Here is a 24,089-nt window from a genome sequence, read left to right as displayed (position 1 = left end):
GGGGAAGATGAGAGGGAATGAGGGAATCTTATTCTCATAGGATTTGGCTTAAGGAGAGAATAACATACACATTCAATTGGGTATGGAAATCTGTCTTACCCTGCAGGAAAAGAAGGGGGCAAGAGAGCAGGGGGATGATAGAGAGGAGGGCAGATTGGGAAAGAGGGTAATCAGAAGCAAATACTTCTGAGGAGGGACAGGGTCAAAAGAAAGAATAGAATAAATGGGAGGGCAGGATAGGATTAAGGGAAATAGAGTTAGTTTTTCACAACATGTCTACTATGGAAGTGTTTTGGATAACTGCACATGTACAACCTATATTGAGTTGCTTGCCTTTTCAATGAGGGTGGGTGGGGAGGGAGGAAGGGAGAAAATTTGGAACTCAAAGTTTTAAAAACACATGTTTTAAAAAGAAATGTTTTCACATGCTACTGGGAAATAAGAAATACAGGAAATGGGGTACAGAAGTCTATCCTGCTCTACAGGAAAATGGAAGTGGAAAGGGCTAAGAGAAGGGAGAGGGGAGAGATAGAAAAGAAGGCAGTCTAGCGGAAGGGGTATTCAGAATGCATGCCATCTTGGGGTGGGGGGAGAGGTGAGAAATTTGGAATTCAAAACCTTGTGGAAGTGAATGTTGAAAACTAAAAATAAATAAATTTGTATTTAAAAACAATAAAAAAAATTTTTTAAAATTTTAAAAATTAAAAAAGAACATTTGTTTTGGTGTCATAGGCTTGAATAACAATAATAGTAATAGCTAAAATGCATATAATCCTTACTATGCACTAGGTTTTGTACTATGTACTTTACAATTGTTATATTATTTGACCCTCACAATAACTCTGAGAGGGGTTTTCTCCTCTTACAGATAAGGAAGCTGAGGCAAAGAGAGTTTAAGTGCCCAGGGTCACATATCTAGTGAATGTTTGAGGCCAGATTTGAACTCAGATTTTCTTCAGGCCTAGTGCTCTATGCACTGTGCCACCTAGAATCATAACACATATTAGTTTGTTATCCTTGGGCAAATCACTTACCTACTTTGAGCCTCAGTTCCTTATCTAATGTTTTTTCTCCCTCTAAATCTATGATACAAAGACATAAGTCTCTTGAAGATTTAAAAAAAACAGGGGATTTACTTTTTCTGTACTTTTTGACTAGAAGTTTGTATAAGATACTCTCTTTGTTCATTTTTTCCATGCTTTGTGTTCTCCCCATCTATCTGATCATTCCTTCTTAGTGCCTTTTATTGACCCATCATTTTTCTCCTATCTACTCACTATAAGTGAGCATCTCCCAAGAATGAGTGGCCATCTCAAATTCTACATGTCAAAATGGAGCTCATTATCTTCTCCAGCAAACCTACCCCTCCTACTAACTTTCTTATTTAGACAAAGCAGTGTCTTCCCATTTTTGCAACCTTAGAGTCATCCTCTACTCTTCTCTCTCCTTTGTATTCCATACAAAAGAACAGACAAGACTTATCTAGTCTATTTCCATAGAACCTATCATTTCCTCTCCATTCACATAGACCCTTCCTAACTCCCTCATCATCTCTTACCTAGACCATTGCAATATTTTCCTATTTGGTTTACTTGCTTTACAACTCTCACCTCTCTAACTCATCATATAGAAGAATATTAAAAGGCATTTTTCAGACCAAGAAATCAAAGATATCTATTGTCATGTGAAAAAATGCTGTAAATCACTTGATTAGAGAAATGCAAATTAAAACAATTCTAAGGTACCACATCATACCTATCATATTGGCTAATATGACAGAAAACAAAAATGACAAATGGTGGAGGGGATGTGGGAAAACTGGGAAACTAACACACTGTTGGTGGAGTTGTGAACTAATTCAACTGCTATGGAGAACAATTTGGAATTATGGCTAAAGGGCTATAAAATTTTGCATAACCTTTGATCCAACAATACCACTACCAGGTCTGTATGCCAAATAGATAGAAAAGGAGGGAAAACCTATTTGTAAATATCTATCTATCTATATCTATATCTATATCTATATCTATATCTATCTATATCTATATCTATATCTATATCTATATCTATATCTATATCTATATCTATATCTATATCTATATCTATATCTATATCTATATCTATATCTATATCTATATCTATATCTATATTATATATATATACACATACACACATGCACACATGCATATATACATATATACACACATATATACACACACACATTACACATAGATACATTACATATATATACATATATACATTATATATGTATATATGTATGTGTGTGTATGTATATATAACATGTGGGTGTATATATATGTGTGTGTGTGTATATATATATCTATATATCTATATCTATATACATATATTATATATATATATTATATATATATATAATATATATATATATATATATATCAGCTCTTTTTGTGGTGGCAAATTGGAAATTAAGGGGATGCTCATCAATTAGGGAATCGCTGAACAAGTTGTGGTATATCCAAGTTCACTTTTCAATGTTCACTTTTATAAGATTTTGAGTTCCAAAATTTTTTTCTCCCTCCACACCCTCTCCAAGATGGCAAGCAGTCTGATATGGGTATTCATGTAGAATCATCTTAAACATATTTTCACATTAGTCATGTTGTGAAAGAAGAAATCAGAAAAAAAAGAAAAACCATCAGAAAGAAAACAAAAAAAAGGGGAAAATAGTATGCTTTTATCTGCATTCAGACTCTGTAGTTCTTTTTCTGTATGTAGATAACATTTTCCATCATGAGTCTTGTAGAGTTGTCTTAGATTCTTGCCTTGTTGAGAAGAGCTAAGTCTATCAAAGTTATTCTTTGTACAACTTTGCTATTACTGTGTACAATGTTCTCCTGGTTCTGCTCACTTCACTCAGCATAAGTTCATTTAAGTCTTTCCAGGTTTTTGAATAAAGTATAAGAAGACTACAAAGGTATGGAGGGGTAGGTTATGAAGAACATCAAATGACAAGCAGAGGGTTTTATATTTGATCCTGAAGAAAGTCACTGTTGAATAGGGGGGATGATATGAATTGACACACTCTTTAGGAATATCACTTTGACAGCTGGGTGGGGAATGCACTGGAGTAGGCTCTTATAATAGTCCAGGCTTGAAGTAATGACAGATTGCATTGTGGTTGTGGTAGTATCAGAGGAGATAATTAGTGCATAGAAGAGAGTTGTTACAAAGGTAAAACTGATGGGACTCAGTAACAGATTGGATATGGGGGAGTGAGAGAGAGTGGGAAGTATGGAAGGAAACCTAGGCTGTGAATCCATGAAAATGGTTTTACTCTCAATAGTAAAAATGAAGTTAGGAAGAGAGTGGTGGGGCACAATTAAGTTTTGACATGTTGAGTTTGAGATGTCTATAGAACACATGGTTGAAGAGGTCTAATAGGTAGAGTATGTGAGTCTGGAGGTTAGAAGAAAGGTTAGCAGTGGATAAGAAGATCTGATACACTTAGGATAAAGATGATAATTGCATCCATAGGGGCAGATGAAATCACCAAGTAAAACAGTATATAGGGGGAAAAGAGAAGAGGGCCCATGACAGAGCACAGGGAAAATCCACCATTAGTGGGCATGGAAGATCCAACAAAATAGATTGAGGAAGATTGGTTAGATATGTAGGAGGATACAGTAGTATTATGGTAGTATAGTAGTATTGTGGACACCTAGAGAAAAGAAAGTAACAATAAGTATCAAAGGCTGCAGAGAGAATAAGATGGATGAGGATGGAAAAAAAGTCATTAGATGCGATAATTAAGAAATCAGGGGCAGGTAGGTGGCGCAGCGAATAGAGTACTGGCCTGGAAGTCAGGAGGACCTGAGTTCAAATCTGGCCTCAGACCAAACACTTGACACTTACTAGCTGTGTGACCCTAGGTAAGTCACTTAACCCCAATTGTCTAAAAAAACCCCACAACAACGATAAAGAAATGACTGATAACTTTGGAAAGAGCAGTTTCATTTGAAATTGCATACTTTATGTTTCAGTCAACAGGTATTTATTATTTATTTAGCACTTGATAGTACCAGGAACTGTGTAATGTATTTGTGATATAAAGTAAGGTTAAAAAAAAGTTACCTGCTGTTATAGGAATCACATTAAAACAGGGAAGATAATATGTAAATATATATGTACATACAGGATTATATAGTCAGGTTACAAAAATGTTTGAATAGTATAGGACAGTGGGCTGAATGTAATAAGATGAAATTTAATAGGAATTAATGTAAGCATGGCACTTAGGTTAAAAAAAAGAATACATCTTCAGCAACAAGAATGGAGAAAAACATTTGGAGGCTTTAAGGACTATAAGTTCAACATGATTCGATCTTGTTGCTATGTTAAGAGAAAAATAGTGTCTAAGACTTTGCTTTGGATGTATAAAGGAAAGAACTGACAGATAATTTTACCTAAAAATCAATATTTCATGCAATTTTTTTTACTGCAAGTTTCATTATAATGCCAGATGTTGTATAACTCCTCATTGTGTAACTTATTTATATTTATTCTTCCTCTCCCTTCCCCTTTCTCCCAGTGTGTTCAGCTTCCCTATCCTGTCCATTCTTATTTTTTGTGTTCATTCAAACATAATAGAATCACACCAACGTCCTCTGTCTAAATAGAAAACACTCTTGATAAAGAAAAGTTGTGACAGGCTATGTGTATCATTCTCCTCCATCCTATTCCTCCCATATGAGAACACATACATATGCTGCAATAAAATGAGATGATAATAGCAGCTAGTTCACATTGTTGTTGGAAGGATTTCATAGAAAAAAAATTGTAAAGTGGTTAGTACAGTTTCAGGCACAGAATAAGTGCTATATAAATGTTAGCTAATTATTTTTATTAAGTGTAATTACTCTGTACTGGTTTTGAATGTAATTGGTATAGAATGCCAAACTGATAATTTGGTGAAATGATTTTATATATGAAGCTTCAGAAATGCATTCAAATGAATTCATATCATTTGACTGGCAAAAAGTTTTCTGTTACTTTTTTGAATCCATAATATTATTTATGTTATGGTTAGAATTGTTAAATTCAAATTGTTAGAATTGCTATTCTAATTTTTCTTGCATTGTGAATTTTGGGAAACTAGTGTACCAGAAATGCTATTAATTTGAAAAATGATAAACAGAAGGGGACACAATTATATCATTAGAAAAATAATTTCTGGATTGGGGGGCGGAGCCAAGATGGTGGAGTAAAGGCAGGGACTCACTTGAGTTCTCCCCTAAACTCCTCCAAATAGCTTTAAAAATGACTCTAAACAAATTCTAAAGCAGCAGAACCCACAAAATGACAGAGTGAAACAAATTTCCAGGCCAAGAAAACCTGCAAGGGTGGCAAGAGAGGTTTGTTGCACCAGGCTGAGAGAGGAGCTCATTTAAGGACAATCTGTCAGCATGGACTGGGTCCCTGTAAACCCAGAGCAGGCCTCAGGGAATTGAATCACTGGCAGCAGTGGCAGTTTCCAGATTTCTCATCCCACAGATGCTAAAGACAACTTAGAAGGTCAGCAGGAAAGGTCTGTCAGATTGAGATGAGAGAGGAGGGCAGTCCAGCACAGGCCACACCAGAACACCCTTAGCTTAGCAAACCAGGAGCAGGCCTTGGGAGTGACTGAATTAGCAGCAGGAGCAGTAGTGGTGGTGACAGTGGCAATAGTGGCTGCTTTAGGAGCTCTCAGCCCACAGACACTAAGGTGAAGTGAATAACTGGTCAGAAGGAGATTACAAGGGGCTCTTCATTAGCACTGACACAAGACTCTGTTGTTTTGCTCGTAATTGAATCTGGGTCACAATCCTGGGGTGAGAAGGAGCACTAACAGAGCAGAGCTTAAGCAGCAGTGAAGAGGGGCACTCTTCACTGTTCCAGGGCAGCAAAGAGTGCTTGTGGTAGCTCACAGACCAGAGGACAGGCCAGAAGGATGCTACACACCACTCCTTAAATCATACCACCTTGGAGGAACTGAAAACTTACAGGTCCCTAGAAGTATCTCTGAAAACAGCTGCAGAAAACCCATGAAGCTTGGGACAGTGTGCCCTCTACTCTGGAAGTAGAATGCTACCTTAACAAACAGTTAAAACTCAAGTAATAGGTTGAGAAAATGAACAAACAACAGAAAAATATTCTGGCTATAGAAAATTACTACAGGGGCAAGGAAAATCAAAATACACATTTGGAATAAGACAACAAAATCAAATCTCCTATATGCAAAGCCCGCAAAAAAAAAAAAATGAATTAGTCTCAGGCCATGGAAGAGGTCAAAAAGGATTTTGAAAATCAAATAAGTGAAGTAGAAGAAAAATACAGATGATAAATGTTAGTGATGCACGAAAATCATGAAAAGCAAGTCAACAGCTTGCTAAATGAGACCTCTCAAAAAATACGAAGAAAATAGTACCTTAAAAAATAGACTAGACCAAATGGTAAAAGAGGTCCAAAAAGCTAATGAGGAGAAGAATGCCTTAAAAAGCAGAATTGGCCACACAGAAAGGGAGGTCCAAAAGCTCACTGAAGAAAATTATTCCTTAAAAAATAGAATGGAGCAAATGGAAGCTAATGACTTTTTGAGAAATCAAGAAGCAATAAAAGAAAACCAAAAGAATGAAAAAATAGATAATGTGAAATATCTGATTGGAAAAACAACTGACCTGGAAAATAGGTCCAGGAGAGAGAATTTTAAAATTATTGACTACATGCTCAAAAAAAGAACCTAGATGTTATCTTCCAAGAAATTGTCAAGGAAAATTGTCCTTGTATTCTAGAATCAGAGGGTAAAATAGAGGTCTAAAGAATCCACCAATCACCTCCTGAAATAAATCCCAAAATGAAAACTCCCAGGAATATTATAGCCAAATTCCAGAGTTCCCAGGTCAAGGAGAAAACATTGCAAGTAGCCAGAAAGAAACAATTCAAATATTGTGGAGCCACAATCAGGATAACACAAGATTTAGCTGCTTCTACATTAAAGGATCAGAGAGCTTAGAATGTGATATATTCCAGAGGTCAAAGGAGCTAGGATTACAACCAAGAATCACTTACCCAGCAAAACTTCAGGGGAAGACATTCAATGAGATAGAGGAATTTCATTCACTCTTGAGAAAAGGTCAGAGCTAAATGGAAAATTTGACTTTCAAATACAAGACTCAAAAGGAGCATGAAAAGGTAACAGGAAAGAGAAGTTATAAGGGACTTATTGAAGTTAAATTGTTTACATTGCTATGTGGAAAGATGATATTTGTAACTTATAAGACCTTTCTCATTATTAGGGTAGTTAGAAGGAGGATCTATAGACAGAGGGCAGAAATATGAGTTGAATATGAAGGGATGAGATCTAAAAAATAAAATTAAGAGGTAAAAGAGGAATGGAGAGAGGGAAAGGATGAATGGGGTAAATTATCTCACATATAAGAGGCAAGAAAAAGCTTTTACAGTGGAGGGGAAGGGGGGAGGTGAGATTCTCATCAGAATTGGCTTAAATTGGGAATACTCAATTTTGGTATAGAAATCTATCTTACTCTACAGGAAACTAGGGGGGAAGGGGATAAGAGAAAAGGGGGTGATAGAAGGGAGGGCAGGTTGGGGGAGGGGTTAGTCAGAAGCAAAACACTTTTAAGGAGGGACAGGGTGAAAGAAGAGAGAATAGAATAAATGGGGATGGGATGGGATGGAAAGAAATATAATTTTTTACAACATGTCTATCATGGAAATATATTGCATATTACTACACATGTATAACCCATAAAGAATTGCTTGCATTCTCAATGAGGGGGTTGGAGAGGGAGGAAGGGAGAGAATTTGGAGCTCAAAGTTTTTAAAATGAATGTTAAAATTGTTTTTTCATGTACCTGGGGAAAATTAAACACTAAATAAAAATTTTAAAAAAAGAAAAGTAACTTCTCTTTTAATATGGATGCTACTAGATTATTAATTGAACTGGCAAAAAAATGTAGTTACAACGGGGGAGGTGGAGCCAAGATGGCAGAGAAAAGGCAATGACTCACCTAAGCTCTCCCCCCAAGACTCCTCTGAATATCTTTAAATAATGCTGTAAAACAAAATCTGGAGCAGCAGAACCCACAAAGGGAGAGGGTAAATTTATTTTCTGGCCAAGGACAGCTTAGAAGGTTGGCAGGAGAGGTCTGTCTCACTGGGGTGAGAGTGGAACACAGTTTAGCACAGGCTTTACCGGCACAGTTGAGGCCCCAACAAACTAAGAGCAGGCCTTGGGAGTCACTGAATCTGCAGTGGCAGCAGCTGCTTATCGGGCTCTCAGCCCACAGAGGGTAAGCCCATCAAACAGCAGATCAAAAGGAGATTACAGGGGTCTCTTTGCTGGTGCTGGGGGCAGGACTCTGTTGCTTCTGGGTCACAGACTTGGGTGGCAGACCCAGGGTGAGGAGGAGCACTAGCACACCAGAGTTTGTGGGCTGCAGTGGAGCAGGGACCTTCATCACAGTTCCAGGGTAGAATAGAGTGCTTATAATCACTCACAGACAAGAGCACAGGCCAGGAGAGTACTATCATATATATGTGGTATATCATACCACCTTGGAAGAACTGAAAACTCATGGGTCTCTAGAATTATCTTTGAAAACAGTTGCACAAAAGTTGCAGGCTATAAAATAAACCTACATAAATCACCAGCATTTCTATATATTACAAACAGCCCAGCAGCAAGAGAAATCCCATTTAAATTTACCATAGACATTATAAAATATTTAGGAGTCTACCTCCCAAAACAAACCCAGGAACTCTATAAACACAATTATGAAGCACTTTTCACACAAATAAAATCAGATCTAAATAATTGGAAAAACATCAGTTGCTCATGGGTAGGCTGAGCTAACAATAAAAATGACAATCCTACCTAAGCTAATTTACTTATTCAGTGCCATACCAATCAAACTACCAAAAAATTATTCTATAGAGTTAGAAAAAATAATAACAAGATTTATTTGAAAAAACAAAAGGTTCAGAATATCAAAGGAACTAATGAAAGGAAATGCAGGGGAAGGTGGCCTAGCAATTCCAGATTTTAAATTCTATTATAAAGCAGCAATCATCAAAACTGCTTGATACTGGCTAAGAAATAGGGAGGTGGATCAGTGGAATAGGTTAAATATGCAAGACACAGTAGTCAATGACTATAGTAATCTATTATTTGATAAACCCAAAGACCCCAGCTTCTGCGATAAGAACCCACTCTGAAAAAACTGCTGGGAAAACTGAAAGAGTATTGGCAAACTAGGCATAGACCCAAATCTCACACCATATACCAAAATAGAGTCAAAATGGGTTCATAACTTAGATATAAAGGCTGATACCATAAGTAAACTGGGAGAACAAGGAATAGTTTACCTATCAGATCTATGGAGAACAGAAGAATTCATGACCAAACAGGAGATAGAGAACATTATGAAAAGCAAAATGGATCATTTTGATTACATTAAATTGAAAAGTTTTTGCACAAACAAAGCCAATGCAGCTAAGATTAGAAGGAAGGTAGAAAATTGGGAAAGAATTTTTACAACCACCCTCTCTGATAAAGGCCTCATTTCTAAAATATATAGAGAATTAAGACAAATTTATAAGAACACAAGCCATTTCCCAACTGATAAATGGTCAAAGGATATGAACAGACAGTTCTCAGATGAAGAAATTAAAGCCATCTATAGTCACATGAAAAAATGCTCTAAATCATTATTGGGTTAGAGAAATGCAAATCAAAACAACTCTGAGGTACCACATCAAACCTATCAGATTGACCAACATGAACAAACAGGAAAATAATAAATGTTGGAGAGGATGTGGGAAAATTGGAACACTAATACATTGTTGGTGGAGTTGTGAAATGATCCAACCATTTTGGAGAACAATTTGGAACTATGTCCAAAGGGCTACAAAAATGTGCATACCCTTTGATCCAGCAATAGCACTTCTAGGGCTATATCCCAAAGAGATCAAACAAATGGGAAAGGGACCCACATGTACAAAAATATTCATAGCACCTCTTTTTGTGGTGGCAAAGAATTGGAAATGTAGAGGATGCCCATCAATTGTGGAATGGCTGAGCAAGTTGTGGTACATGAATGTAATGGAATACTATTGTGCTATAAGAAATGATGAACAGGCTGACTTCAGAAAAACCTGGAAAGACTTATATGATCTGACGCTGAGTGAAGTGAGCAGAACCAAGAGGACTTTGTACACAATAACAGCCATGTTATGCAATGAGTAAGGTTGTTAAACTGAATCCTTCTCAGCATTATGAGGATCTAAGACACCTCCAGAGGGCTCAGGATGGAAAATGCTGCCCACATCCAAGGAAAGAACTATGGAAGTTGAATCACTATCACTTATTTTTACCTTCTGTTGAGTTTTGTTTCATCTTTCTGATGGTTCCTCCTATTGGTTTTAATTTTTATTTACAACTTCACTAATGTGAAAATATGTTTAATGGGTATGTAAATGTAAAGCCTATATCAAATTGTGTGCTGTCTTGGGGAGGGTGGGGGGGGAGGAAGGGGGAGAAAAATTTTCAACTCAAAAGCATATGGAAGTGATTGTTGATAAATCAAAATAAATTAATAACATTTAAAAAAAAAGAAAACAGTTGCACAAGAACCCTGAAGCATGGGACAGTGTCCTCTACCAGAGAACCAGAGCCCCACTTTAACAAGGGGTTAAAAGGCAAGAAATAGACTTGAAAAAGGAGCAAACAATAGAAAAACACTTCTGACCATAGACAGTTAATATGATGATGAGGGAGATCAAAGCACACACTCAGAAGATGATAACAAAGTCAAAGCTCCTAAATCCAAAGCCTCCAAGAAAAACATGAATTGGTCTCTGGCTATGGAAGGGCTTTAAAAGGATTTTGAAAATCAAGTAAGAGAGGTAGAGGAAAAATTGTGAAGAGAAATAACAGTGATGCAAGAAATCATGAAAAAAAGAGTCAATAGCTTGGTAAAGGAGACACACATAAAAAAAACTAAAGAAAATAACACCTTAAAAAACAAACTACACCAAACGGTAAAAGAAGTGCAAAAACCAATGAGGAAAAGAATGCACAGAAAAACAAAATTGGTCAAATAGAAAAAGAGGCACAAAAATTCGCTGAAGAAAAAAAAATCTTCTTAAAAAGTAGAATTGCCAAATAAAAATGGAGGTACAAAAGCTCACCGAAGAAAATAATTACTAAAAATTAGAATTGAGCAAATGAAAACTAACAACTTTATGAGAAATCAAGAACCAATAAAACAAAACCAAAAGAAAGAAAAAAATAGATGACAATGTGAAATATCTCATTGGAAAAACAGCTGACTTGGAAAATAAATCCAGGAGAGAGAATTTAAGAACTATTGGACTACCTGAAAGCCATGATCAAAAATGGTATGTAGACATCATCTTTCAAGAAATTGTTAAAGTGTCCTGATATTTTAGTATCAGAGGGTAAACAGAAATCGAAAGAATGCATTGATCTATTCTTGAAAGAGATCCCTGAAAGAAAACACCCAAGAATATTATAGCCAATTTCCCAAGGTCAAGGAGAAAACATTGCAAGCAGCCAAAAATAAATATTTCAAATACCATGGAACCACAATCAGGATAGACAAGCAGCTTCTACATTAAAGGATCAGGGCTTGGAATATGATATTCCAGAGAGCAAAGGAGCCAGGATTACAACCAAGAATTACCAACCCTCCAAAACTGAGTATAATCCTTCAGGAGAAAAAATGGAAATTCAATGAAACAAGGGACCTTTAAGTAGAACTTTCTTATTGTTAGGGCAGATAAAAGGAGTATATATAGACAGAGGGCACAAATATGAATTGAGTATGAAGGTATGATATCTAAAAATTAAAATTATTGAATGAGAGAGGATTGCACTGGGAGAGAGGTAGAATAGGGTAAATTATCTCACATAAAAGCAGCAAGAAAAAGCTTGTACAGTGGAAAGGAAAAGGGGGTAGGTGAAGGCAAGTAAGTGAACCTTACTTTCATCAAAATTGGCTCAAAGAGGGGATAACACACACACTTAGTTGGTTTTAGAAATATTTCTTACCTTACAGGAAAGTAGGAGGGGAAGGGCATAAGAGAAGGGGGGGGTGATAGAAGAGAGAGCAAATTTGGGGAGGCAATAGTCAGAAGCAAAACACTTTTGATGGGGGGACAGGGTGAAAAGAGAGAGAACAGAATAAGTAGAGGGGGAAATAAGATGGACGGAAATACAGTTAGCAATCATAACTGTGGAAAATTTTTTGAAGCAAGTTTCTCTGATAAAGTCTTCATTTCTCAAACACATAGAGAACTGAGTCAAATTTATGAAAATAAAAGCCATTCCCCAATTGGTAAATGATCAAAATATATGAACAGTTTTCAGATGAAATAATCAAAGCTATCCATATCCATATGAAAAATACTCTAAATCACTATTCTTTTTTTTTTAAGGCAATTGTGACTTGCCCAGGGTCATATAGCTGGTAAGTGCCACGTGTTTGGTCTGAGGTCAGATTTGAACTCAGGTCCTCCGACTTCAGGTCTGGTGCTCTATCCACTGCACCACCTAGCTGCCCCATTCTAAATCAGTATTAATTTGAGAAATGTAAATTTTAAAAATTCTGAGGTACTACCTCATACCTTTTAGATTAGCGAATAGAACAGAAAAAGAAAATGACAAATGTTGGAAGGGATGTGGGGAAAATGAGACAATGTACTGTTGGTGGAATTGTGACCTGATTCAAACATTCTGTAGAGCAATTTGGGACTATGGCCAAAGGGCTATAAAACCATGCATACCATTTGACCTAGCAAATCCACTACTACGTCCATATCCCAAAAGAGATTAAAAGAACTAAAAGGAAAAATGAACTATATGTACAAAAAATATTTATAGCAGCTCTTTTCTGGTGGCAAAGAATTGGAAATTGAGGGGATGCCCATCAATTGGGGGATGGTTAAACAAATTGTGCTATGTGATTGTGATGGAATGCTATTATGCTATAAGAAATGATGAGCAGGATACTCTCAGAAAAACCTGGAAAGACTTGCATGAGCTGATGCAAAGTGAAATGTACTGTGTACAAAGTAACAGCAATATTGTAAGATGGTCAGCTGTGAATGACTTAGCTATTTTCAGCAATATAATGATCTAAGACAACTCTGAAGCCTTGTGATGAAGAATGCTCTCCATCTCCAGAGAAAGAACTGGTGGGATTTGAATACAGATTGAAGCATACTTTTTTACTTTGGTTATTTTTTTGAGGTTTTTTTTTGGTTTTGTTTGTTTTCTTTCATTACATAACTAATATGGAAACATGTTTTGCATGACCACAAACATATAACCAATATCAAATTGCTTGCCTTCTCAATGGAGGTAGAGGGTGGGGAGGGAGTAAGGGAAAGAATTTGGAACTCAAAATTTTAAAAATAAATGTTAAAAAATGTTTTTACATGTAATTGGGGAAATACTAAACAAACAAACAAAAGAGTATTTTACTATAAATTGGATAGAGTTTTGGGTACTTTTTATTTGGGCAGGGTTATAATATCTTGTCAGTTCCACTGACAGCATTCTTTCACTGATATAAGGATAATTAATATATATGCTTGAAAGAAGGGGATAGGATACAGAAGTGAAAGTCTTACATTTTTTCTTTCCATCTTTTCAGTATTCTTTATTAAAAAAGTTTATGAATTTATTTTGATTTATCAACAATCACTTCCACGAGCTTTTGAGTTTCAAATTTTTCTCCCCCTCCCCAAAATGGCATGCAATCTGATATAAGCTCAACATACACATTCCTATTAAACACATTTTCACATTAATCATATTGTAAGGAAGAATTAGAACCAATGGGAGAAACCACAAGAAAGAGGAAACAAAACAAAACAGAAGGAAAAAAAATAGCAAATAGTATGCTTCGATCTGCATTCAAACTCCATGGTTCTTTCTTCGGATGTGGATAGCATTTTCTACCATGAGACTTTTGGAGATGTCTAAGATCCTTGCATTGCTGAGAAGGGCTAACTCTCTCAAAGTTAGTCATTGCACTACATGGTAGCTACTGTGTATAACATTCTCCTGGTTCTGCTCACTTTGCTCAGCATCAGTCCATACAAGTAAAAGTCTTATATTTAATGAAGCAGCTTTCATTTAAATGATTTAGTAAGAAGTAATGAAGTAGTAGTAAGAAATTTTATACATACATACACACACACACACACACACACACACACACACACACACACACACACATATATATATATATATATATATTCAAGCCTGAAGTATGTTTTAATAATACATTCTCAAAATTGAATTATGGATTTTACATGTAAAATTCCATCAATAATTGTAAAGAAAATTTTAAATCATGTTTTTTTCCCTATTTTGAAGTCTCTCTGAAGTCTTTTAAGTCACTGATTCTCTTTAAAATTCTTCCTTCAGCCTGTTGATGGCATTGTCCATAACTTGTACAGGGTTTGGGTAAAGATAGAAAGAGAAAGTAGTACGTAAAAACTGAAATTCTCTGAACTTTCATGTGAATTATGGGGTTCTAATTTCATTGCTTCTCACAGCTCTGTTAATAGCATTAGCTACAAAAGATTTGAGCTATTTTTTGACCATTTGAACTAGTTACTAGAAAGCCAACTTTAGGAGGTTGTACTAAATTTTGTTGAGTCTTGTTATTGTCAGATTTTAGCAGTATTTCCTGGGGAAATCTCTGTGAATGACTTGGAACCAGAGAAGTGGATCTGTTAGGAGTAGTGTCCACAAGAAACTACCCTGAGAACAAGGTCTTTTCCAGAATTCCCAAGGTAAGATGTTTCCAGGGAATATATAACTACATGGGACAACTGGGACTCTAGATGAAATATGCGGATTACATGGACATGGGAAGTGGGTTTCCACAACAAGGAGACTTGATGATATTTGGGCTCTTTTTGTTTGGTTGTCTGCAAGACAATGTGCCCAAATTCCTCTTATTATTTTTTTCAGGCATGGGGTCATTCCCCCTGCAACTTTTTGGTTAACTGAAAGCCTATCAACATCATCATAATCATCATCAACATCATCATCATCATCATAATCATCATCTTCTTCTTCTTCTTCTTCTTCTTCTTCTTCTTCTTCTTCTTCTTCCCTTATGTCATGAAAACTTGAATTATGGAAAAATCAAGTTCACTATTTGATATCCATCAGGTAGAAGAAACAGGGAAGTTTGAGCTTCCTAACATGATTTAATCATTTTTCAGCTATTCTCACTAACTTTGCGAAAAAGGAACTCTATGACACTAAGTTTTCTTGTTTCTTATGATGAGATGTAAATACCTCTTCTTAATTCAGTCAATTGCAGACCCTCTATATCTAGTTTAATCTGTAAATTGACTTAGTTTACCTTTGGAGTCTGTTTAACAAGGTTTGTCTCCTTAAGGGATTTATGAAATTATGACTCCACATAAATCTGTTCAATTTTTAAGACACTGAAGAAAACATAGTATTATGATTTTTTGTGATATTCATGGTCACACTATACTTGTTCTTGTTGTAAGTTTAAGTCTCCTGATCTACAGCCACTTATATTTATTCAAATTGATCCCTCTGACTATGATATATTGGGAAAAGTTTGTCACCATTCTGACTCCTGCACCTTCTCAAATGAGTTATATCAAGCTTGAAACAAGAGGGATAATAAAAGGGACCCGTCCATTGATTCAGGTTATTTTAACGAACTTTCTTTGCTACAATAACCCAGATTTTTTTTTGTTTCTGTAATTGTACTTTAATTATTATAAGAATGTTGAATTTGGAAAAAGCCCAAGAGGAGGAAATTGTGGAAAGGATGCTTTATTATATTGTTCAAAAACAATTATTATGCTGTTTAAATCTAGCAACAGTTTGCACCCATAATGTCACTTGATCCTAATAGTTCTCTAGGAATGCTGAAGAGAGCTATAAGGAATTTGAGGTTCTCCCAGGTCTTGGATCCACCCAAAACATCCTTCTTTTAGGTCACCATACCCAGCTCTTGTTTTGGACCAGCCCAATCTTACTTTTTTTGTGATTTATGTCTGATGCTGCAGAAACTGTTGTCAAAATCTTATATGATATAAACCTTCCAGAACCTAAGATAGGGAGACATCCTTTCTTTCTGTCTCTCTCTCTTTCTACCAAACTAATGAATTTCTTTCAAAAACTATTTTAGAAAGCCTTGGCTACATGGGGTCATGAAGAGTCAGACACAACTGAATGACTGAACAATAACAAAGAAAAAAAAACCTGATCAACACAATGATCCAAGGCCATTACAAATGACTCATGATGAAAAAATGCTATCCAGAGAGAGAACTGACAAACTCTGAGTGCAAATTGGAGTATAATTCTCTGTTTTTTTTAATTTTCTTACTTTTTTTGAAATACAACTAATATGGAAATATGTTTTACATGATTTCACATGTATAATTGATATTGTATGGATTACCTTTTCAATAAGGATGGGAGAGAGTGGGAGGGAAGCAGAAAATTTGGAACTCAAAATTTAAAAACAAAAGAATGTTAAAAAATAAATAATGAAGTTTAAGAAACAAAAAAACTATTTCAGATTTTGTGGTTTGTCTTCACAAACAATGAGGTTGCTGGTAGTTTCTTTCCATTTCTATTTTATCTTCCAGTTTTAAAATATGTGAATCTATTTTATTTTATATTTTCTTGAAATGTAATGTCTAGGCTTTTTGTTGTTGTTGTCATTGATGGCTTTCAGGTAGTACAGTGGTTCCAAAATTATCTCCCCTTAATCTGTTTTCTAGGTCAGTTTTTTTTCTTATGCAATATTTTATTTTTTTTTCTATTGTAAAAAGGCTTTTGACTTTGTTTTGTTATTTCTTGATGTCTCATGGACTAAGTGGCTTTCATTTGGACAGCTAAAATTTTCAGTGAGTTATTTTCTTCAATGAGGTTTCTGAACCTCTTTTTCTAGTCTGTTAATTCTCTTTTCATAGATTCCTTACCTCTTGCCTTTTTCCTGATTTTTTTCTATTTCTCTCATTTGTTTTTAAAATAATTTTTCAGCTTAAAAAATTGTCAGTTTAACTCTTCTAGGAATTCTTATGGACTTTTGGGCCAGAAGCATTTTTCTTTGCTTGCAGATTTTTCAAGGCATCTCTTCATCTATATCTATGTCTTAAGTTTCCTGTCACCATAACAGTTTTTTTTTATTCTTTTTTTGTTTATTCATTATTCAAGCCTATTTCTTGACTTGGGATTTGATGATAGTGCTAGAGTCTGCATACCTCTTGGTTGTGTATGTGTGTGTGTAATGTCTGGACTGAGCTTCTGTCCTTTCATATCATTCTGCTGTAGATAGGGGCCTACAAGCTCTCATTGCTCCCAAAGTGGTGTAATCCAGGGAGAGGTTTGATCATTGCCTTCTTGATCTAAGCTCTGCAAATTTCTGACCCAGGTTTGGGTTTATGGGCTTCTTCATGTTGGAGAGTTTCAGTAGACTACTGCTGGAGTCTGTCATTGTTAGCCTGGTAGTAGGCTCTGTAGGTTCAGAAGGACTAAACTGCACCTTCCCTTTGGTCTGGGACACTGTACTCTCCTCCTGAAATCAGAACCAGATAGCTATCATTTGCTTCTTGGAATTTGTTCCTTGCTCAGTACATAGCGAAAGCTTTTCTGTATCTTGTATCTGTGAAGCTGCCAGATGGTACTCATTCCTATCTTTTGGGATCTCTTCCCAGTGCTTTCTGCCCTGGTGCCTCTTCTCAGCAGCCTTTCAAGCCAACTCCATTCCCCGGTGTCCATAGATTTCTGTTTCTTTAAGCCTTCCTGGGCTAGAAAAATGCCTTACTGTAAATTTTTTTGGCTTTCTCAAAAAGAATTCATTTTAGTTTTTTCTGCTTCTTAACATCTTGACTCCATCTCTCCAGACCCTTTCATATGCACATGTGGCTAGCTAATATCTGAAATAAGCTTTGTGGCACACATTGCTTTCAGGATCAAATATAAAATTCACAGTCTGCTATTTAAAGTCTTACATAACCTGGCCACTTTCTACATGTCCATTCTTCTTATTTTTTATACTATTACTCTTACATTCTTACTCAATCCCTTCCCTTGTATTCTGCATATTGTAGCCTGCTTGCTTTTCCTCCCCCTCCATCTCCTAACTCCAGGCATTTTCACTTGCTGATCCTCATGCTTGAAACTCTCTCCCTTCCCATCTTCAGCTTCTATCTTCCCAGGTTTCCTTCAAGTCTCATAAAATCCTACCTTCTGAAAAAAAATTTTCTTCATCTACTGCCTCTCCTGTGTTGATTATCTCCAATTTATCTGTATATATCTTGTTTGTATATAATTGTTTATATGTTGTCTCCCCCATTAGACTGCAACTTCTTTGAAATCAGGGACTATATTTTATTTTTTCTTTATAAGGATAAGAATCACAGGATACTGGTTGACTGCTAAGGTGTGGTTCCCAATGTGGCACCATAAAGGGAAGTGGACCCCATTATTAGGTGGGTATATGTATCTTTTTCCTCCTCTCCTTCCTCCATGTTGCTACTAGGTGACTAGATTGGAGCAAGTTAACCCAGGCAAAGGAGTAAGTGTTTAATAAATGCTTATTGACTAACCTTACATTCAAAAAGACCCCTATGAAAATAATTGTAGCTTATGCTCAGAATGCAGATAGAGATAGAGACAAATTCTATTAAGAACTAAAGAAGAATCTTTAAAATAAATAATGGTCATTGTCATCAATCTCAATGCAAAAGTGAAAAGATGTCAAGATGTCAAGAAATATACTAGAAAACAAATCAGAAGTTGAATATGGAACAGTATTAATATGAGCAGACTAGAAAACTATGAACATTCAAGTAGTCTCTAAGTGTTTTTAACTTGTTTGTAAAGTCAGTGGTGAATTGTCAATATGAATATTGCTATAAATACTTGTTGATTAGTTAATTGATTTATTGATGTATGAGACATATTACAAATGACTTGGTTATTTTACACAACACTAAAGGAACTCATCTATTGTTCTTTCATAGTAATTGTAACCAAAATGTTTCAGCTCTTTAGAACTAAGAAATCTCTAGATTACTGCCACTTTTTAGTTGCCCACATTTCACTCTACCCAATAATAGGGGAAATTCCTTACTCATTTTATTACCCATATTTTAAGTAGCATTCTACTCTACAGAAAATATTGCTGAAGAATTTCCAATAAAATACAAACAACATTAAAGCTCAGGGGAGAATGGAGGGGATCTGAAGGGGGGAATACTTTCTACCTTTTGGTCAATCTAGGTGATTGCTGACATACTAAAGTAAATTTAATGGTTTCCAAAGAAGTCTCACAACACAAAGTAGAATTATTGGGGGGAGAGGGGTAGAATGTTTATATCATCTTTGAATGCAAGCAAGGATCAGAGGTATTTGTTAGAAGCCATGAATAAAGCTGGGAAGGTATAGAACCAAGGTGAACTCAAAGGGTATTTTTAAGAAGTTATAAACAAGAAAAACAAAATCTCCCTTTTCCTCCTTTTGAAAAAGTTTACAGAATCAGTTTAATAGATTATCCAATAAATATCTGAATAAAGATAATTATTTTTTTCTTCCTTAGATACCTTGATAGTCAAATGTCTAGGATAAATGAAGAGTGAATTTTCAACATGAATATTGCTATAATACTTCTATAAAGTAAATGTGATATGTATTTATGAACATATATACAGGTGAAGGCTTGTATGACTTAAAGCAACGCAATAACAGTGAGACATAGAAATCAATTTTATTGAAATAACTACAAATATTTTCTATGTATACTAGGCCTTATCCTTTAGGTCACACCACTTTATTTCTCTGATTTATTTCAATCAACTTTTACCATGTTATGCTTTAACAATAACAAAATTAATTTAAAAAATAGAAAGGAGGGATATATGAATACCAAGATTGGACCAAAACAAACCATAATTCTGAATACTAAAAATGAAACTAAAAATGAGAAGGTAGTAGCCTAGAATCTACTATAAAAATCAGTAAGAACATGTGTGAGTGTGTGTTTGTGCATGTGTGTGTGTGTGTGTTTAAGAAGTCATGTTAAGTACATAAATATAAACAATTATTTTAAATTGTTCTTAGTTCCTGAGATGAGAAGGAAGGTTTCTATGTGTTTTTGTCACTCTTACTTTCCTTCATACAGATGATATTTGAAAATAATCTTGACTTTGCATTTAAGTAATGCCCTTCAGAGTAATTATATGTACTTACCTCTCACAATCAATTGGCTTTGGTGCTCCACAGCTGCTGCATCATTTCTGGCTATGCAGGTGTAATTCCCATTGTGCATCAGTGAAAGATTAGAAATCCTTAAAGAGCTAGTGAAGTCAATGTTGTCAATGGTTACCCCAAGACTTGCTGGAATTGGTCTTCCATCCTTCTGCCAGGTGATTGTGATTGGCAGATCCCCTGAGACCACAACACATGGAATGAAGACCCTTTGTCCAATGGAGAATCTTGGAAACTCAAAAGGCTGAATAAAAGGTGGAACTGTATGGAAAGAAAAAAAAAGATAACAGAAGACAGGGATAACTACAAAGTACGATACGTTATTTTTACTTAGAAAATTGAGTGATACTGAAAAGAAAACACAGGTAGAAGTGACATCAGATACATTTGTGAAATATAATAAATCATTAATCAAATAACCTAAATGTGGACTGTTCGCCTTCCTAAATAAGAATGGTTATTTGAATTGTGGCTGACTAAATATTTTAATCTATTCTAATATAAAAAAAAGTGGCAAGAGCATTTCTAGAATCATGGGCTCTATCCTTTTAAAATAATTAGGGAGAAAACAAGAGTTCATTTTGACTTTATCACTTCTTCCATATTTACAGAAGATAAGACAACACTAAAATTTGATGCATTGCATTCTTAGTATTAACATAATAAGTCTTCATATGCAAAAAGGTATATATGCAACATGTTAATGGTGTTTAAATTGTAAATGTAAGGAAAAAATAATACAGAGAAAGTTTATTTTCCAAATACAGATTAAACAATGCTTTCAAATTATTGTAATTCCCTCCTCTTTTTTGTTAGGTGTTCAAATTTTTCCTTCTGATTGTATCCTTTTCTTTTATGTACCTTTTTGATTACCTCTGTAGGGATATGAGAATAATTTTTTAGATCAAGTATTCTAGAAAGTGAGGCAGGTAGGTGGTGCCTACCTGGCTAGAGTGCCAGGCCTGGAGTCAGGAAGACTCATTTTCCTGAACTTATATCTAGCCTCAAACACTTAATTAGCTGTGGTGACCCTGGGCAAGTCACTTAACCCTGTTTGACTTAGTTCCATATCTTTAAAATTATTTGGATAAGGAAATGGCCAACCACTTCAGTATCTTTGCCAAGAAAAACTCAAATGGGGCCACAAAGTTAGACATGTACGAAATGATTGAACAACAAAAATTATAGAAATATTATGTTGTTATTGTTAGGAATTGAATAGTTTACTAATTAAGTATAGCCATATTAATTACACCAGACAAAACAGGGAAGCAGAAAAACAATCTAGAATGAGTGAATGCTTTCAAAAGTGATTTATATTTGGCTTCCAGATGTCATCCAATATTGAGAGATAAATATTTACACAGCAGATCTGCTTAAATATACAAACATTATCATTTTAGTATTTGGCCTTGACATTTTCAGCTGGGTTTTAACCTGGGATGAAGATGGAGGCCTATTTTGTAAATGGAGGTAAAGAATCTACAAATCAATAATCCATTTAAGATTGAAGAGTTTTCTATTCTCCTATCCCACCTCAATGCCACAAAACACCTAACATCTAATAAAGAAAAAAATAAACACTAAAACTTACTGTGAAACTGAGATACTGATTTTATTACTTGAAATTTTTAGGAAATCTTGCTAGTAACATTAAATTTAGATATTATTTTTGTTTATTTGACATGAAGATTATATGTATTCTAAGATCACATGCATTCTATTTTCACTATTACACATTGTTTTATGCTGATGGCCACTTTGTCCATTTGGCTATAGAAGAATATCAATAAGCCAAAAGTTTCAGGTTTAATTTTCCATAGACCAGTTAACTTCTTTTTTTTTCAATTTTATTGCCTTAGGTTAAATGCTTATTTTAATGCTTTTGTGATTTCATTAATGTAGTCATACTCAACAATGGGTTAGATTGCAACCCATGTATACCTTCCCATCCTGTGCAATTCTTCTTTATATCCTTCTGTAAACACTGCACAGAGGTTTCACCCCACATGCTGGGGTCCTTATAGGTTTCTTGATGTTACATGAATCCAATGAGCATGGAGATTTATAGGATCAGATGCCTTCCTTTTCCAATCATAAATCTCCATGATAATGTCATTTTTGTTGCTTATTTTATACTATTTCTTGTTGTCAATGTGTTACAACATCATCTTTATCATGTATCTTTCCATTGCCCTCCAGCTAATACATTGGTTTAATTTTTTTTAGAAGGCATGGTATTTCCATATCATAAATTATTTGTAGAAGAAAACATTAACATGTGCAAGATCTATGATTTTCATCAGCAAAGGAAATTCTCAGTTTAGAAATTCTCTCTAAGATCACAACCTGTCTATGATTTGATAGATAAACTGTAGTGTAAGGTTGAGATTAAATGACATGATGTCTGTCATTCAGTTCATAAGTGTTAGACAGAATTTTAATCTAGATTTCCAGACTACAATCTCAGCACTACAACCATTATGCCACATTATCTCTACTCTCAAAAGGATATTGTTTAAAAGATTAACTTTTGTTTTATGCAAAAGTTGGAATTAGAGAAAGCATTGCACAAATTACCAAAGATAATCCATCCAATGATCCTCATCCTTCCATTCAGTTTCAGACTCAGGTCCATCTTTTTTGTTCTTCATACAAAGGCATGTTATAATATAGACAACAGACTGTTTTACTCACTTAGTTTTTCTTTAAGTAGATAGGTTGAATTATTTACCTTGCTTATGGGTCTCATTTAGGAAACTCTGTAATAATCTGGAGCTTGAGACAATCAGGTCAATGTTATTTACAGAAGTATCTGAAAGACATCACCAAATTCCTCCTCACCCCCTTCATTCTGAATATATGTAAGATATACTCGAGGATGGTAGAAAATATCTTTGGTGAGTTTATGATTCCCTTTTTTTATATATCACTAGATATTTATAATCAGATCAGTGATATTACATCTATTATGCATTTCTAGAAATGTTTCTGATTTTGACACAAGCCTGGGAGGTACTTGTTTGAAGAGAACTTCTGAAGACGCCATTTTCTTTCATTCAATTGTGTAGCTGAAAAAGGGTGATTTTTTTTTTACAGACTATCATTTGCAAAAGTCTACCTGTTCCCCTCTTATACCTTCATCAAGGATTCACCAAATCAAAGAAATCTGGTACTAGCTAAGAAATAATGTGGTAGATTAGTGGAATAGATTAGATTTATAATACATAGTAGTAAATGACCGCTGTAATCTGGTATTTGATAAACCCAAAGATCCAAACTTTTGGGGCAAAATTTCATCATTTGACAAAAATTGCTGCGAAAACCGGAGAGCTGTTTGGCAGAAACTTGGCAAAGACCAACATCTCACTCCATATAACAAAATAAGATCAAATAAGGTACATCATTTAGACATACAGGGTGACATCATAAGCACATTAAGGGAGCGTGGAAATTTTTACTTGTCAGATCTATGGATAAGGGAAGAGTTTATGACCAAATGAGAGGCAGAAAAGAACATGGGAAATAAAATGGACAGTTTTGATTACATGAATTTGAAAAGGTTTTGCACAAACAAAACCAATGCTGTCAAGATTACAAGGAAAGCAAGAATGCGTGTGGGGAGAGAAAACCTCATCTCTCAATAGGGAAATAAGTCAATTTTATAAAAACAAGAGCCATTCCCCAAGTGACAAGTGGTCAAACAATATGAACAGGCGGATTTCAGAAGAATCAAAAGCTA

The 24,089-nt window shown here is 35.1% G+C and overlaps 1 protein-coding gene across 1 annotated transcript in view; it reads right to left on the bottom strand.

The window, feature by feature from the left end:
* DSCAM (DS cell adhesion molecule) overlaps window positions 1–24,089 on the bottom strand; it is a 933,525-nt gene that overhangs the window by 408,908 nt on the left and 500,528 nt on the right. Inside the window, exon 9 of the mRNA XM_078146483.1 lies at window positions 20,330–20,608. Coding sequence (XP_078002609.1) covers window positions 20,330–20,608 — 279 coding nt within the window. The remainder of the gene's footprint in view (window positions 1–20,329; window positions 20,609–24,089) is intronic.

The sequence above is a fragment of the Phascolarctos cinereus genome, unplaced genomic scaffold (assembly GCF_003287225.1).
Source record: "Phascolarctos cinereus isolate Bilbo 61053 unplaced genomic scaffold, phaCin_HiC Scaffold_726;HRSCAF=1367, whole genome shotgun sequence".
Lineage (NCBI taxonomy): Eukaryota > Metazoa > Chordata > Mammalia > Diprotodontia > Phascolarctidae > Phascolarctos > Phascolarctos cinereus.
The sequence above is the reverse complement of the archived record's forward strand: the minus strand, read 5'-3'. Positions and strand labels throughout refer to the sequence as shown.